We start from the raw sequence: 15,178 nt of genomic DNA, 5'->3' as shown, positions 1-15,178 counted from the left end.
GATCGATCTCAGCGGCACTCCCGTACTCATCTAGTATTTGTGTACCGATCTAAGTATGGTCTGCTTTCTTCAGAGAAATTGTGTTCTGGGCTGTCAGTTGTACATTGATATTTTCGATGACCTGACCAGAGTCGCTGGCAGGCAACTGGCAGGTGAAACGTGACTGGGGTTCACATTGAGTGACGTCGACGATACTTACTGTAGTTGTACTGTAGCATTTGAGTCTATCAGCAGTCGATTCAAGTTGTAAGCGAGATAGTCCCGGGCGACCGATATACCTGCGGTGCGAATCGTTTCTTGCAGACCGGATATAATCGAATATATTGCGAACACATATATGTAGTCTGCGCACTGGTTTAAAACATTGTTCCTTATGGCCACAGTGGCGCACGGCTGAGACAACGGCAAAGGCCGAGGGCGCGTCAAGCACGGGCTCAGCCACAAACGCGTCTTGAGCTCGTCCATCAACATCGTGAACGATATCCCTTTCACTGATTTTTCGAGATCCTGTTCTTCTTCCCTGTGGACACCACATACATTTATCTAGTCTGAATCTGTTGGGCTCAGTCTGGCTTCTGTCTTGTCGCTTGCACAGCTTGAGAACGGCCCCCTCAAACACCCCAGATCCGGTGCAAAGGTTCTCCACAGTGAGTTTTCTCGGCTGGACATTCTTCGACTTGATATGAGCGGGACGATAATTACTTGCGCGTTTCTACTAGTACATTGGCGTTTCAGGGTGCTATCTGCCTCTGAGCTTCACCAAAAATGACCGAATGGACAATCAACTCGAACGAAGCGCTCACGCTTTCCCTTGGTCAGGCAAACATGCTTACCGTCCATACTGCTGCTGACCGGAAACTACCTATCCCGCTCACAGTCCGATCACCTGCCGACAAAGCAGTCCTCGGAGAAGACGAGACGTATGAGGACTTTCACCCCACATTCACGTATCCAGTATGTACCCGTCTGTCTATGAAGCACATGAGATGGTTCATGTTTATGCACCTCTGCCTGTGTTCTTCACAGATATACGGAGACGATGAGAAGATATACGGATACCAAGACCTTATTATTGATGTCCGTTCCCCTTTACTGTTTCTGTTGTGTGCCTTCTCAAACCCACCTTACCTTACATTACCTGATCTCGATAGCTCCGATTCGCTTCCGGTTCCCTTGCAACTTTTCTCAAAGTATCTTCGTCAGCGACTCTGCCATCATCCTCTACTGCTGCTGTCATCGACGATCCCTATAACACCCTCATGAAGTTCCTCCCTGAAGACACATACAAGACCGAGGAGGCGTTCATGGGACGGGCTGAGACTGAGGCGGATATGTTCAAACCGTATGGAGAGAAGGTGTCCGATTATCAACGGCCTGCGCCGGGGAGTGGTGCCACGCCTCTGGGAGAGATCGCGGGCAATGCTGGTGAAGTGGGCGGAGGAGAGGACGTCATAACGTATGAAATCTGGCATGTGAGTTCTGTCTCAACCTTTGCTTCCTTCACCGGTGAATGCCCTTGAAATGTGTTTATCGATTGAACTTTTCCCAAGGCAACCTGGGATACACCGGGGTTCCGAGAATATCATCGACGAATGCAGATATTCATCTTGTTGTATATTGAAGCTGGTTCGTACATCAACGAGGAAGAAGACTCGTGGGAATTCATGGTCCTGTGAGTTCCATATCTCTCATATCTTGTCGTCCCCCATTTGGTGCTGACCTGAAGAGAACTGAATGTGTGTAGTTATGAAAAGCGTAAGCGACGAGATGCGGCAAGGACAGAAACATATCATTTCATGGGATATTCTTCCTTGTATCCGTTTTGGTGCTTCCCAGAGCGAGTGCGCCTGCGCCTGAGGTGCGCTAGCTGCTTTCTAAAATCATCCCCTAGAGTCTCACCAACGGCACAGTCAGTTCATTATTCTTCCGCCATATCAGCATAAAGGGCATGGTTGTATGTTGTCTCATTCCCTGCAGCCGCTTGGCTTGAACCTTGAAACTTATAAATCTTGAACTTTGACCACAGCCGGCCTCTATCAAGCGATATATAACTATGTCCTTTCGAAACCCGTGATCTCTGAGCTGACCGTGGAAGATCCTGCCGAAGCATTTGAAGACCTTCGCGACCGAAACGACCTCAAAATGCTTATATCACACGAGCAATTCATGCGCGAGGCGTTCGGAGAGAAGGGTGCCGGAGTTTCGAGTGGTGGAGGAAGGGTGGCGAGGAAGAAGGCGGTCACTAGCGGAAAGAAGGACAAGGGTAGATTAATTCCCCCTGCAGACAGGGCGTGGGTGGAGAAGTGGAGGAAAGATCTCAAAGTTGCGGGAGTAAGTCGGCTTGGCGTTCTTTTCTCCTAATCTTTATCAAACACTCACATAACCTCCGTTTAGCGACAATTCAGTCGCCTAGCGGAGATGCTGATCCTCTTACATCTAGATACGACGAATACACTTGCCGTTAAGGCTTTCCGGCTGCAAGTCAAGGAGCGATTATATCGTTTCAACTTTGTACGTTTTAGCTTGACGAAGATATGATAATTCACTGACGATCCTGCATTGGACAATGGCAGGAGGTCTTAGTCCAACTAGAAGACCAAGAAAAGCACGAGAAGCTGGAAGAAACCTATCAAAGCGTCATAGAAGACTACCGGCGGATTCTCGACATGGTGCGGTAGCGTCACAGGCATCGATATGTGTGCAGCTGTGTTGGACTATGGTATGGTCGTCCATGACAAGCAAATCGATACTTTGGCTCAAACTCGGCGAGCTTGCAACGTTTTTACTCTCTGGTGGCCATTGATGTCATTATCAGACGTTCATTATCTTTCGGGAAGTCTTCATACCAGTTTCACGGCGTATTTCCTGTTCCTTTTGTCACATCTTAGCCCATATGTATCGATTAACATTTGTCAGGCACACCACCTGAACGCTCACCGAGCCCGATCGCTTTGAATCTTTCGAGTCATAAGTCTTTGTGACTCGCCATATTGAGACAGCGACCATATATAACCCTGTGGCGCTTTGACTCAAATCAACATTCCTCCACACAACATTCCTCGACATAACGCCGGCTGCTCGGTGAGAATGGCCTCCGGATTGAGCATACTGCCTTTCACCATCATCAATGCCTTCACTGATACCGTTTCCGGCGGTAACCCGGCTCTCGTCGTGTTGGTCCCCTCTTTGACCGCCGTCGCAGATTCAGACTTCTTGGGCATCGCGCAAAGCTTGGGCCAACCTATAACAGCCTTCATCTCCCAAACCATTCCCTCCCCGGTCAGCTCTCCGGTGAACAGCGTACCAGCCACAGACGTCGGAGTACGTATGGGAGATGTTGTTGAGGAGGGAACGGAGGCCGAGTTTGGCATTCGATGGTTCACGGTCAATCGAGAGGTCCCCCTTTGTGGTCACGGAGCACTCGCTTCGGCGAAGGCTATCTTCATCCACTCGCCACCGCTCATATCATCGTCGGTGAATAGCATCAAGTTCACATCGCTTAACGGGGTGGTCGTCGTGGTAAAAAAGGCGGATGAGGAGATGCTAGAGATGACTTTGGATAATGCCGCTCCGCTGATAGCGTTGGAAGGAGAGGAGGAAAGGAATTTGAAAAAGACAGTGCAGGAGGCGGTTGGGGCCGATATCACGATCAAGTTCTTGGGGAAAAGCACGAAAAAGGGATTCAAGGCTTACAATCTAGTAGAACTTGACGTGGATGATTTGGCAGCCGTCGCAGTGGACGTAAAAGCTCTCGTGCGTACCGGCTCGCTCTGATTGATATTCTCCACTATAGCAACGCTAATATTTATTTCACTTAGCTGAACTCACCATTCGGCATAAACGTTTTCACCAGCGCGTCTTCCATCCCTGGCTCGCAGTTTTCGTCTCGCATGTTTGCGCCTTCATTCGGTGAGGCCCAGTATCCTCGTCATTTTCTGCACCTTGGAGAAATAGACTGATGATATGCTTACCACGTAGGGGTAAACGAGGATCATGTCTGCGGATCTGCACATTGTCTCCTCGCTCCGTACTGGGCTGCAAAGAAGCAGCTGCAGGGTACTTTCATGGCTAGGATGGCGAGTGCCCGTGGTGGGGATCTGAGAGTGACCGTGGCCGATAAACCGGAGTCAGAGACTATCAAACTCGCTGGCAAGCTGAAGGTCACGATGAAGGGGCAATTGTTTCTGTAAATAGTCATCAGTTGATAGCCACATCCCGACGAACCTCAAACTCTGCCCGCGAAGGCAACTGAAAACTCCTCCCTCATCGCCCTCCTTTCATCTACAAGTACACGAGTTGCACCATCAGAAGTAACCATGAATCTCTGGACTGACTCGAAAGATAGACACAGACCAATCCCTCGGTACAGCTGTGCTTACGGAGTCACAAAGTATCGGCTGTGTCCGAACCTACCCGGACCGTGTCCTGCTGGAACTTGTTTACTCCCACTTAGTCCGGTAGGCACCAAAGCCGAGTGGGAATTGACAACTTGTGCACTTCCTCGCTCTCTTTGACTCACTATGCTCGGTTTCATGACTAAAAAACCTACTTATGAGGATTCGGAGAACCGAATTCCTCAGGCGGTGACCGTAACGAGTGGATCCAACCCGAACACAACAACAGAAGTGCATTCCGCGGATGGAGACTCACACACCTTCGGCTCTGAACCTCACGTTGACCCCGAGCTCAAACTACCCAAACTCTCCAGTCTATCTATCATAATTTCAGCAAATTTGTTCCTCCAGGTGAGGAGTTTGATTGCGTACACCGAATCGCGGGGCCCTACGCTGACAATTGTTTCCATCTAACACCTCAGATATCGTTCTTCATAATTGTGTCTTCCTCCAATGATTACGCAAAATATCTAGGGGGTGACTCGACATTTTCTGGTATCGTTATTGGTATTCCTACAGCGTTCTCAGGTCTCGCCCTGCTGCCGCTCATGCGTTACGACCATGGTAAGCGAGCGCGTATCATACACGATATTCTTCACGACATATTGAGATGCTTACTCCCCATAGGCGGATATAAACTTCCCCTTCACATCAGTTGTGCGGCCTCCATCGTCGGCCACGTCCTTTATGCATCGGCGTATGCCGCGAACTCGCTCTACATGATCCTCGTGGGTCGCATCGTCAGCGGGCTCGCTTTCTCCATGTGGATGTACTGCAAACGATACATTGGGGACGCTCGCATTGTCGGCGTCCGTCGGCGTACGACCCTTGCGGCTTGGCTCGTCTTTGGTCAAGGTTGCGGCATGGCCGCTGGACCGTTTTTTGGTGGCCTCCTATACAAGGTCGGCTTCAGCAACAGTATTTTCAACGGTTACACAAGGTATATCCTCCAATACAACCCCTATTCCTGTGATACTAAATGTGAGCTCGCAGTCCAGGATGGATCATGGCCGGGGTATGGGCCATATTCTGGGTTTTGGCCACCATCTACTACGAAGACCCTCCATCAGCGGCGCCTGAAGTCCTGGAACTCCCGGTAGTCGATGCACCTGTGGATATCACCTATACAACCGAGACTATCCCAGAATCACTCCACTCTCGCTCCCGTCCGTTCCTAAACAATTCAACCGCAGACATGCCTCTCACTACGCTGACTGAATCTCCTACGGCTTCTTCGCCCTCCTCCATACGCACTGCAACATCTGTTCCCAAGTATCGGATGTCGCTACCCGAGATCGGCGTGGCCTTTACTATCTGTTGGTGTTCAATGACTTGCTTCTTTATCCTCGGTGGCTGGGAATCCAATATTCCTGTCTTCGCCTCCAGTCCCGATGCCCCACAGTTCGGATGGTCCCCCTTCGCATCCGGCAACTTTATCGCCCTCGGTGGCATCGCCACCTTTCCCTTCCTCCTCGCCAATCTCTTCGTAGCGCCCCGTCTTCAGGACCGCGTCATCCTCGCAGGCGGATCGGGTATAGGATTCGTCGGTCTACTTTTGTTCGTCGCGCTCTTAGCGGCCTCAGAGGACCACGCAGACCACGCGTCCTCCATTCTCAACTACGGAAGTTACCTCGTCTGCTGGTGGGCGGTCGCCCTTGGCTTCAACATCGCCAGCACTATCACGATGAGCTTGCTCAGCAAGCAGCTCCCACCAGAGTGGAACGGCCGCACAAGTCTCGCCATCCAATATAGCAATTACACGGGCAGGGTTACTGGTGCTATCTGGGGTGGTAGTGGAGTAAAAGTTGGGATGTTGAATTATGTGGGCTTGGACATCGTGATTGCAGGGATCGCGGGGACGCTATTCATGGTCCTATGGAGGGATTTGAAGACGAAGAAGGGCTAAGAACAAGGATCTACTCGCATTGCGTTTGTTCTCCCTTCCGCAATGATCTTCGTCTCAATCACGACCCTCCGTACTCATGGAAGCAGTCGGACGACAATATGATTATACCTTTTTGTCAGCTCGACGGGCTCCTTCGTACTCTGGTGCTGATGCTCAACTGATGCCCACACCAAAAGCTGGCGCTATATCACGACCTTCAAGGAAAGTTCTGACGCTTGCTATCTTCCCTCTTGCAATTATCGGTCATACGTGAATGAAGAGATAATCAAAGTTCCGCATCATTCGTTTCCACCCGTCATACATCAAGTCCTCAGTCGATATCCCAACCCGCGAACCCCGCCAAAAATATGGGCGGCTTTTGAGAACACTCCACGTATAATCAATCAAACCTCGACGAACGTTTCTCTAATCTCAGTCTTTCTAGCGCGCAAAATAGTGTTAATATACATGAAACATCAGGTAAATCTTGGAAGCGTGGTCATAGACGCAGAAGATAACTAGAACTACTATAGTGTGGCGCCTCGAACCCCATCATGATTTACATAGGCGGGATGCCGAGAAAGATGGTTTGTGATTATATAGGAAAGTCAAAGCCACCCACGATCCGTGTACTTGAATGAATGCCAGAACCTAATTCGTGGATGGCCGGTGGCAGAGACTTTTTTTGTCGAGATAACATCCCGCCTTCGTTCAAGTTCTCTAACCAAGAAGCGTGGATCGCGGAAAAGCCTCGGAATGGCTTGAGGATTTCTTCATACCGGGTACAATACCTTTCTCGGTGTTATCAAAACGATACACGGCGAGTATACGTGGGCCTATCGTGAGCTTATGGGCGCCGCTGAGCTCCCTGGATGATACGGGACTTCCATGCTCAACTTGAGAGGTAGAGGAAATATATTTTCCAGCGTACTCGCCTGACTCCCAAGAGCACTTATCTCGGCGAATCCCCACCGCGATTCGGGAGACGCCAACGCCAATCATCCAGCAACATCTCTTCCATCTTCTCTCCTTCACTCGCCGAGTCGGAGGATCACACGAGCGAAATGCTCCGACGGCAACGAGCGACCTCATGCACGGAAACCACCAATGGTGCGTACTGCATGGACTAGTGAGTACACAACTAGACAAAAGCCTCCACTAGGACTCCAAGAGTTCGAGAGGGGAATACCACGACAAGCCACTTGGGGATCCTTTAGTTCTATCACGATGCGTCGCTGTGGTCATGTTATCCGGAGCATTGCTTCCCTCTCGCTCCAGAAGCCGTAAATCCCAAGCCAAAGACCCCATCAGAAAGCACATGCATCAAGGACCCACTGCGGCATACTGTAGTAGCCGATGAAAGAGCCACAGGAGAGCGCCACTGACATACGAGAGAGAACGTGAACGCGAAGTCTGTGTCGGCGCCACACCGGGGCAGAATACTGAATCCTGAACCGAAAGCATATACATATGCATGGAACGCACCTGCCGTCATGAGAAGTCCACAGGTCGTTCAGGACTTTGCAACGTTACAGTTGCGTCGGGGGCAGAAGACCCGAGAGACTCATATGAAAGAGACCGTAGTCCAGAGGAGAAAGAAGAGAGCAAGCGTATGGAAGGTCCAGGAAGGAGACGACGAATCGTGTCGTAAGGAAAACTCTTCTAACCTCCGAAGGTGGAAATAGTGGAACCTTGTGGGACCCTAAACTCCAGTCAGCAAAGGTACATGCCCATATGCATTGCATCGTTGAGGTGTTAGTACAGTAGAAGAAGCGAGACTGGTAGTACTTGACCCGAGCCTTCCATGTGGAGACCAGTGACCCACCAGTTGCCCACCAGCGATTTCCAATTCACGAACCGTAAGTATCGACTTCGCGCTTACAATTGCTCGCTTCGTGGCAGGGCCACTGCAAAAAGGATGACGTGGGTGGGACTCTGGGAGACACTGACGGGGAAAAGGCAAGGAAAGGCACTTAGAAAATCACGGAACAATTCGCGGCGTCGGGAGATGCCAGAGTGTGGCGCCATCAAGGAGAGGTGACACGGCCGTGTGCGAGAATGTCCTCGAGCTCAAGATTGCGTGGACACTGAAGGAGCGGAGGAAACTAGGAGAAATACGAGACGGCTCTTTTTCCTTACCGACGGTTCCGTTTTATATCGGACCACAACAATAAGTACTGCGCCTTGATATCACCCCGCAGGCTCAGAGAATGAGACTCCGAGCTTGAACGTTACCGAAACGCTCTCACACGGGTGAAGGTGCGAAGGTGCGAAGATGAGAAGGTGGGAAGGGACTCGCCCATAACGGCGTCGGAGGCGAATGCATCCATCCAGAAATCAAGGTTTGCGCGACGAATGGGAGGACGGTGGCAAACGTCCGTAATATCAATCCAGGTATGACACAGCGCATATCGAAAGGGATCAGGATTCAGATAAGGACACGCCAATGCCAAATGCCAAGAGCTCGAGTCGCCCGGTGTGACGCCCAACTGTAACAGTCAACAGTGGACTGAAGCAGGCCATAAGCACGAAAGGAGCAACCCAACGAGCGAGCCTACGCACGAGAAGTTTCGTTACACTGGAAGGTGGTATCCAGGGAAATACCAGTCTGAGTGCATGACTGGCATGGGGGCCAAAGCCAAAGCCTGAACCATCGACGGAAGAAGACGTCTCCTCCCAGCTCGACCAGCTCGAGCATTAATCGTTTCCCGTCGAACTGAGCGCACGTTCGCCGGTTAGTACTGTACTCACATACTGTACGAGCGGAAGCGTTGCAGTTATTTAAGGTTGTGGGACTCGTTGTTCGTTTTTGTACTCGCAGTGGTAATCGGACGGACGAGCGACGGAGACTGTGGAGGGAAGGAAGGGAAGCAAAGCGAAAGTCAGTCAGCGAACGAACGAAAAACATCATCAAGGAGTCTCCACGCACCATTACACATACTTCAAGTTATCAACCGGGACCAGTACTCCGTCTCACAAGCCCTTACCACACACTCGCCCACTCACCCAGAAAAACAAAAAACGACCCAAAGTCCATTAACAAAAAAGAAAAGAAAGAAGTCCATACGACATCTAAAGCCGAATCCAATTTGAATTTGAGGTTTGTATATTGTATAAGAATATGTGCAGTGCAGAAGCAGAAACATCAACATCGTGTCGATGGAGAAATAACGACCATCTCATATCATGCCGAGCTCGTATGTACTGAGAACTTGAAGAGGTGAGGCGAAGACCGGGAGTTGGAAGTTGAAAGTTGGAGTGGAAAGGGGAAGGAGAAGGGGAAAGTCTAAGAGTGATTGCGATAACTTGAGAGTGGACTGTGAGGAGAAGTGAAATGAGATAGGAGAATAGGAGATCAAGAGCCTGAGAGCAGAATAACTTGAAGCGGGGGTGAGAGGATGAGTGGAGAGCGGTGAGTGGATTGGGTGGGGAATGTGGAAGGAAGGAGAGGGAGAGGAAAAGAACCATCGATATCAACGTCGTTATCGTCCGAGTCATGAACATCACCAACCACCACCAACCACCACCACCACCCTCACCCCCTCGCCTTAGACCACACACCACACCAACCACCTTATACCACCTCCCTCCTTTATACCACACCACCTTATACCACACACCTTCCATCCTTATACCACACCAACCTTATACTGTACCACACATCCCACCAACTGACGCATCAATGCAGATGCAAACGCAACCGACGATGTAGAACGACTTCTGTACAACATCGACAACCAACCAAACAAACCAAACCAAAAAGAAGAAAATGTGCCTATAACTTGAACTTCACAAACCGACTAACTCACAGGAGCACAATTTCAAGGAACAAAAAGGGAAACGGAAACGGAAACGGACAGAGACAGACGAAGACGGAGATGGAGAACAGATATCGATATGGAATAGAGATAACGAAAACACGAAACACAGGGAGTCGGAAGAATAATGAACATTCTGTACATGTCGATGGGACGGAGAGGACATGGTGTGAGAAGTGAGAAGTGAGATTTGAGTTTGAAGCACGAGAGCGAGCGAGATAGAGGGGGAGGGAGAGCAAGGGACACGAATATAGGAAGAGAGGGACACGAACAGAGGAGAGGAGAGGGGAAAGGGAGAGAAAAGGGAAGAGAAGAGAGGAAGAGATGTATATGGTGTACGACAGAATGGATGTGTATGTAGTGCGATTGCTGAAAATCGAGAGATGATTGCCGTTCGTCCTGTACTTGAGATTTGAGAAATATATATACAATGAAAAACCCGGAATGGAAAAGAGAAAAAAACTGGTGGATGACGAGAACGTGGGGAGCGAGTGGGGATAGATGATGATGAAAGGAAAACAAGACGAGGTATATACAACGGGAAGAGACGCGCACAGGGAGCGGATCAAGCCACGCTAGCGGTATTGTCCCTGTGCCGACTAAGAATCTCAACCCCCGCACCCAACGCCGTCTTCCTATGCTTCTCCTACATTTCGCAAAAGAAATAGATCAGAGTCCAGTCCCAAGAGCCTAATCGAATAAGGATAATAACACTCACATGATGTTCCTCCTCCTTCTCATCCTCCTCGTCCCCATCCTCCTCATCACTCGCGCTCGCATTCGTACTCGTCTCACTCGTCGCCGTACTCGCACCAGAACTCGCACTCACATCCACCATATCACCCTCCGATGCCGTCTTCTCGTCCGACGTGTCGTCCGCGTCCGCGTCCGGTTCTGGCGAGATCCGCGGGACGCTGATAGCCTCGATCGTCGGCTCGCGGGAGAGCGTGGTGGGTGTTTTCAGGCCGATAGCGACGTCGGAGGAGAGTGATCGTGCGTGGTGATGCTTCGAGCCGGGTGCGGGGATGGTGACCGCGGTATGGACGTGCTCGGAGGGTTTGGCAGCATCGTCCACAGGTGGTAAGGGTGTGGGTGCATGCGGGATGGTCGGTGGTGATGATGGGGCGGCCTCAGCGAGTTCGGGTGAAGCGACTTCATCGACATCAGAGGGAACAGGAACAGGGGCCTCAGCGTCAGCTGTGACGGCAGCAGTAGTACCGTCTCCTGTAGACTCCGCCTCCGCCTGAGCAGCAGCAGCAGCCTTCTGCCTCTCCCGCTCCTCCTGCTCCTTCTTCTCCTTCTCTCGCGTCTCTCTCCTCTTCTTCAACCACGCCATTCCACTCCCATCGTCGTCATCCTGCGCCGGCTTACTCGGCGAATCACCCTCGCTCTTCCTCGAACCCTGTCTGCCCCTCTCCGTCGCATCATACCCGCCCACAACGATCTTATCTCCGCTCTGCAGCTTACTCCACTTTCCGCCAGCTCCCGAATTTCGCACACTTCCCGCGCCTCCGTAACCCCACTCGACGAACTCAGACTCGTCCCGGACGTTATCGAACACGTTCTTGCTCTTGTGCTGGTACGGGCCCGGTTTGAGATGGTTAGGGTGTCTGGGGGCGCCGTACACTCGTCCGTTAAGCATGCGCGTGGTCCGGCGTGGAGAGGACGGGGCGGAGTTGGGGCGTGCTTTGGGGGCGGATTTGGACGAGGCGGTGGATCCGCGACGGTGGGTGGAACCACCGAGATCGGAGGTCCAGCGGCTGAGGGAACTCCAATTGCTCGAAGTGGACGCGTTGGAGTGAGTGCTCTCCTTGGAGGAGGTACGGAAGAGGCCGAGGGAGGACAGGGAGCCGGGGTCATCGTGGTTTGATTTGGAGAGGAAGGGTCTGAAGAGCTTTTTTGCGAGGCTGGCCTGGTGGGCGGTGGCGGTGGAGGTGGTAGAAGCGACGGAGGTAAGAGAGGAAGCACCGTGGGAAGACTGGTAGGGGGAGGCACTTCGTTTTCGGATGGGGGAGGACGAGGTGGAAGGGAGTGAGGAGGCGGAGACGGGAGAGAAGGTGGGTGTCGTGGGAGAGGGCGAGGTGGTGATGATGGAGGGATGGCAGGAGCAGCGGGGGTCTGGTGCGCCGGTGCCAAGAAGAAGGGAGTCATTCGGCTGGGCGGCGCAGTCGGGTGAGTGGAGCAATGGCAGCGGTGCTTCCGCGTCGCTCTCGCGACGGGAGTGAGGGACAGACGGGGGCTGTTCGATGTCGTCGTCGTCATCCGAGTCGAGTGCGACGGGGAGCGGGAGCTCGTCGCCGTCGTCGGTTATGAGCACGGCACGGCGGGGATCAGGGAGGGGGGCGAAGCGGATGCGACGGCTGTTTGGTGGGGCTGAACCACTCCTGGCCTTGGAGAAGTCTGGAGCGGGGCTGGCATACTTGGTACTGACGCTGGCGGGGAGGGAGTTTGCGTGATGGGTGGTGCCGGTGATGGAGGGTGGTGGCGAGGAAGCGGCGGAGGCTGATGGAGTGGCGAGGATGTCGTCGATGGAGGAGGATACAGATAGTGGCGAGAGGGGCTGTGGATGGGGGTGGGCGGAGAAGGAGGAGGAGAGTGCGGAGGAAGGCGCCGAGGGAGAGGGGGACAGGGTGAGGGAAGGCAGGGGCGTATATGCGGTAGAGGGACTCGAGTTGAGGAGGATGCCGCCTCTGGGCTTGCGCTGGATGGTCCTGATGTTGTGGGACGGCGGATGGAGGACTTGAGCCATGGGGGGCAGAGCGGGAGAGAGAGAAGGGGGCGACGAGAGCGATGGACTGAGTGCGACCAAGGTATTATGAGCCTCGATCCACGTGGCCTCGACCCTCCTCTCGATCTCTCGTTTTCTCGCCCGCAGATCTCGTCTCCTCGCAACTCTCCGGTCTCCCTTAGACGCTCATCCCTTTCTCCATGCCGCAACCAACGTTCGTTCTAACCATCCATTTCCTCATTCCGCGGACAATAACTCCCTGCTCGTCGATGCACTAGAGCCTCAGTGGCGCGGTGCGTGCGTATCCTCCTCCAAAAATGCTTCCGTCCGGCCTTGCCCCGCATTCGCTCGAGAACGCCTCGATCGGATCTCTCCCCTCCTGGGGTCCTCCCTCGCCTGTCCCACTGCCACCGCAGGCCTTTATCACAGGCATGCGCCCGATCTCACCTCTCCGCCGCTCTGGCTCCCATCTCAAGATTCCTATCGTCATTCCCCAATCACCGACCGCTCTCACTCTCGTCCTCCCAAGAAATTCCACCGGCCTTGGCTTTCGTCCATCGTCAGAGTGCGCAAATGAATCGTTTCCGTTTCATCCAGTCACCAGTCAGCACGAATGATATCCGACCGTACGCCGTCTCCTTCGGCCCGTATACGTCTTTCTCTCGGCGACGACGCACAGCCCATCGCATATGTAAAGCTTGGTATGCACTTACAACTCCAACTCCAAGCCAGCCAACCAGCCACATCCCCGTCCACAGCCTCTCTCTCTATCCTCTCCAAACCCCCTGACCCATTTGACACCACCACCCCCCGAAAATAAAACAACAATCGTCTCCCTCAAGCGTATGGCGGATTTCCCGCAAGTCTAAGCAATCACACTCGCACGTCCGCCCCCTCTGCCCGTGCAATGAGTACTTACAAAACACCACCACTCGCTCTGTACTCTGTGCTTTGCGCCAGCTGCTCTTGGCTCGGATGAATCGATGACATATGACCTTCGCTTTGCGCCTTCCATCGTCCGTCTAAGTATCTACCGGGCACTCCCCAACGCCCGACCCTTCCATCGATTCTGGCATGCTGGTCTGCTGGTCATGCCCTCCGAGCCAAGTCCTCGCTTTACGTTGCCTCCATCCACCTCGCTTTACGTTCTCCTCCCCCCTCGCTCGCTCGCTCGCTAGTACGCTGTACATGTAAGTGCAATTCATGAATCGTACTCGCCACACACACTGCCCCGCTGTGACCTGTCAATCCTCTTGGCCACAAGGTCACACGTCCTCAAGAGTCAAAACCCTGAAGTTCTCATTGGGTCTGATGAGCCGCTCGAAGCTCGCCACCTGATTCCTATCAATTCTTTGACTTTGGATGACTCTTCAAAGCTTTCGATTTTGTCAATTATGCTCTTATGCACATGCTATCATGATCGGGGGTTATCCTTACCTCTCCCTCCCTCCCTGCGCTTCCGCTTCCTGCGTCCTTTCCATCAACTACACGAACCGCCATCCCCGACGGACGCTTGGACTTGGATTTTAATATCGCTCTCTCGTGCTCCTGATGTAGCGTTATTGAATGCATAATGAACTCTGAGCGCTCCTGCTTGGCGGCTACTATGGTACGACATCGAGAGCGGGACGTCGATTACCTCTCTACCTCTCCTGGAGTCCCTTCAAACCTCGCTCGTCTTTCGACGCTTGGTTGAGCCCCTTTTCGCTGTATTGTATAATGAGCGCTCCACTCTTGTTTCTTGGCGGCTATAGCTACTTATATGATAGTACGGGGCGGCGGTTACCTGTCTTTTTGGTTCTGGCGTCGCTTTGAGCCGGGTCGAGCCGTGTCTGTCTGTGTCTCGCCTGTCCGAGTATGGGGGTCTGTCTGAGTATGGATAGGGCTGACTTATGTCGAGAAATTTACGCCCTTTTCGCCTTTCCGGGCGCTTCCGCGAGGTCAATGCGCTTAACGATCGGCCGGCCGCGGCAGTGCACAGCCCCTGCCCTTTGCCGAGACCACGTGCGCTGAACGCCTTCGATCTGCACCGCCTCCGATCGCTGTGCTCCTTTCCACGCGATCGTTCCTTCTCCCTCCTCCCTCCTCTTCCGCATTCTCTCTTCCGTGTTACCAGCAGCCTCCCTCGCGCCCGATTGTCCGAGTCTTTGCTAGCCTATCTATGTATTTGGACTTGCGCGCCAACTCTTGTCTCTTTGTGTTGGCGCTTGTTTGTGATCGGCTCGGCTGATAATGAAATAATACATGGACCCATCGGGTCCTATTGATTGGCTTGCTCGCTCGTGTTCGCGTTTGCGTCCGATTCCACAATAAGCTCGGAATGGTCTCTTGCTTCGGATGGCTCTTCTTTCTC

At 52.6% G+C, this 15,178-nt stretch overlaps 4 protein-coding genes across 4 annotated transcripts; 3 read left to right on the top strand and 1 right to left on the bottom strand.

The window, feature by feature from the left end:
- Positions 1-620: 620 nt before the first annotated feature.
- STEHIDRAFT_74912 (histone acetyltransferase type B catalytic subunit) lies at positions 621-2,932 on the top strand. The gene is made up of 11 exons (XM_007300555.1): positions 621-647; positions 720-814; positions 878-954; positions 1,027-1,077; positions 1,152-1,472; positions 1,551-1,672; positions 1,745-1,858; positions 1,911-1,954; positions 2,027-2,331; positions 2,395-2,511; positions 2,574-2,932. Exons 2-11 carry the CDS (start codon positions 766-768, stop codon positions 2,676-2,678), a joined length of 1,305 nt encoding a protein of 434 aa, XP_007300617.1. The 5' UTR covers positions 621-647; positions 720-765; the 3' UTR covers positions 2,679-2,932.
- Positions 2,933-3,087: 155 nt separating this feature from the next.
- On the top strand, positions 3,088-4,190 carry STEHIDRAFT_154084 (Diaminopimelate epimerase-like protein; the record flags this gene model as incomplete). Its single annotated transcript, XM_007301175.1, has 3 exons — positions 3,088-3,753; positions 3,819-3,909; positions 3,979-4,190. The coding sequence occupies 3 exons, from the start codon at positions 3,088-3,090 to the stop codon at positions 4,188-4,190; spliced, it is 969 nt and encodes a 322-aa protein (XP_007301237.1).
- A 342-nt stretch (positions 4,191-4,532) lies between these two features.
- On the top strand, positions 4,533-6,387 carry STEHIDRAFT_93122 (MFS general substrate transporter; the record flags this gene model as incomplete). The annotated part of the gene is made up of 4 exons (XM_007301174.1): positions 4,533-4,745; positions 4,817-4,958; positions 5,022-5,334; positions 5,388-6,387. The coding sequence occupies 4 exons, from the start codon at positions 4,533-4,535 to the stop codon at positions 6,298-6,300; spliced, it is 1,581 nt and encodes a 526-aa protein (XP_007301236.1). The 3' UTR covers positions 6,301-6,387.
- Positions 6,388-9,370: 2,983 nt separating this feature from the next.
- On the bottom strand, positions 9,371-12,849 carry STEHIDRAFT_166476 (uncharacterized protein; the record flags this gene model as incomplete). Its single annotated transcript, XM_007301173.1, has 2 exons — positions 9,371-10,743; positions 10,816-12,849. The coding sequence occupies 2 exons, from the start codon at positions 12,844-12,846 to the stop codon at positions 10,663-10,665; spliced, it is 2,112 nt and encodes a 703-aa protein (XP_007301235.1). The 3' UTR covers positions 9,371-10,662.
- Positions 12,850-15,178: the final 2,329 nt, after the last annotated feature.

The sequence above is a fragment of the Stereum hirsutum genome (genome assembly GCF_000264905.1).
Source record: "Stereum hirsutum FP-91666 SS1 unplaced genomic scaffold STEHIscaffold_3, whole genome shotgun sequence".
In the NCBI taxonomy this organism is placed as follows: Eukaryota; Fungi; Basidiomycota; class Agaricomycetes; order Russulales; family Stereaceae; genus Stereum; species Stereum hirsutum.
The sequence above is the reverse complement of the archived record's forward strand: the minus strand, read 5'-3'. Positions and strand labels throughout refer to the sequence as shown.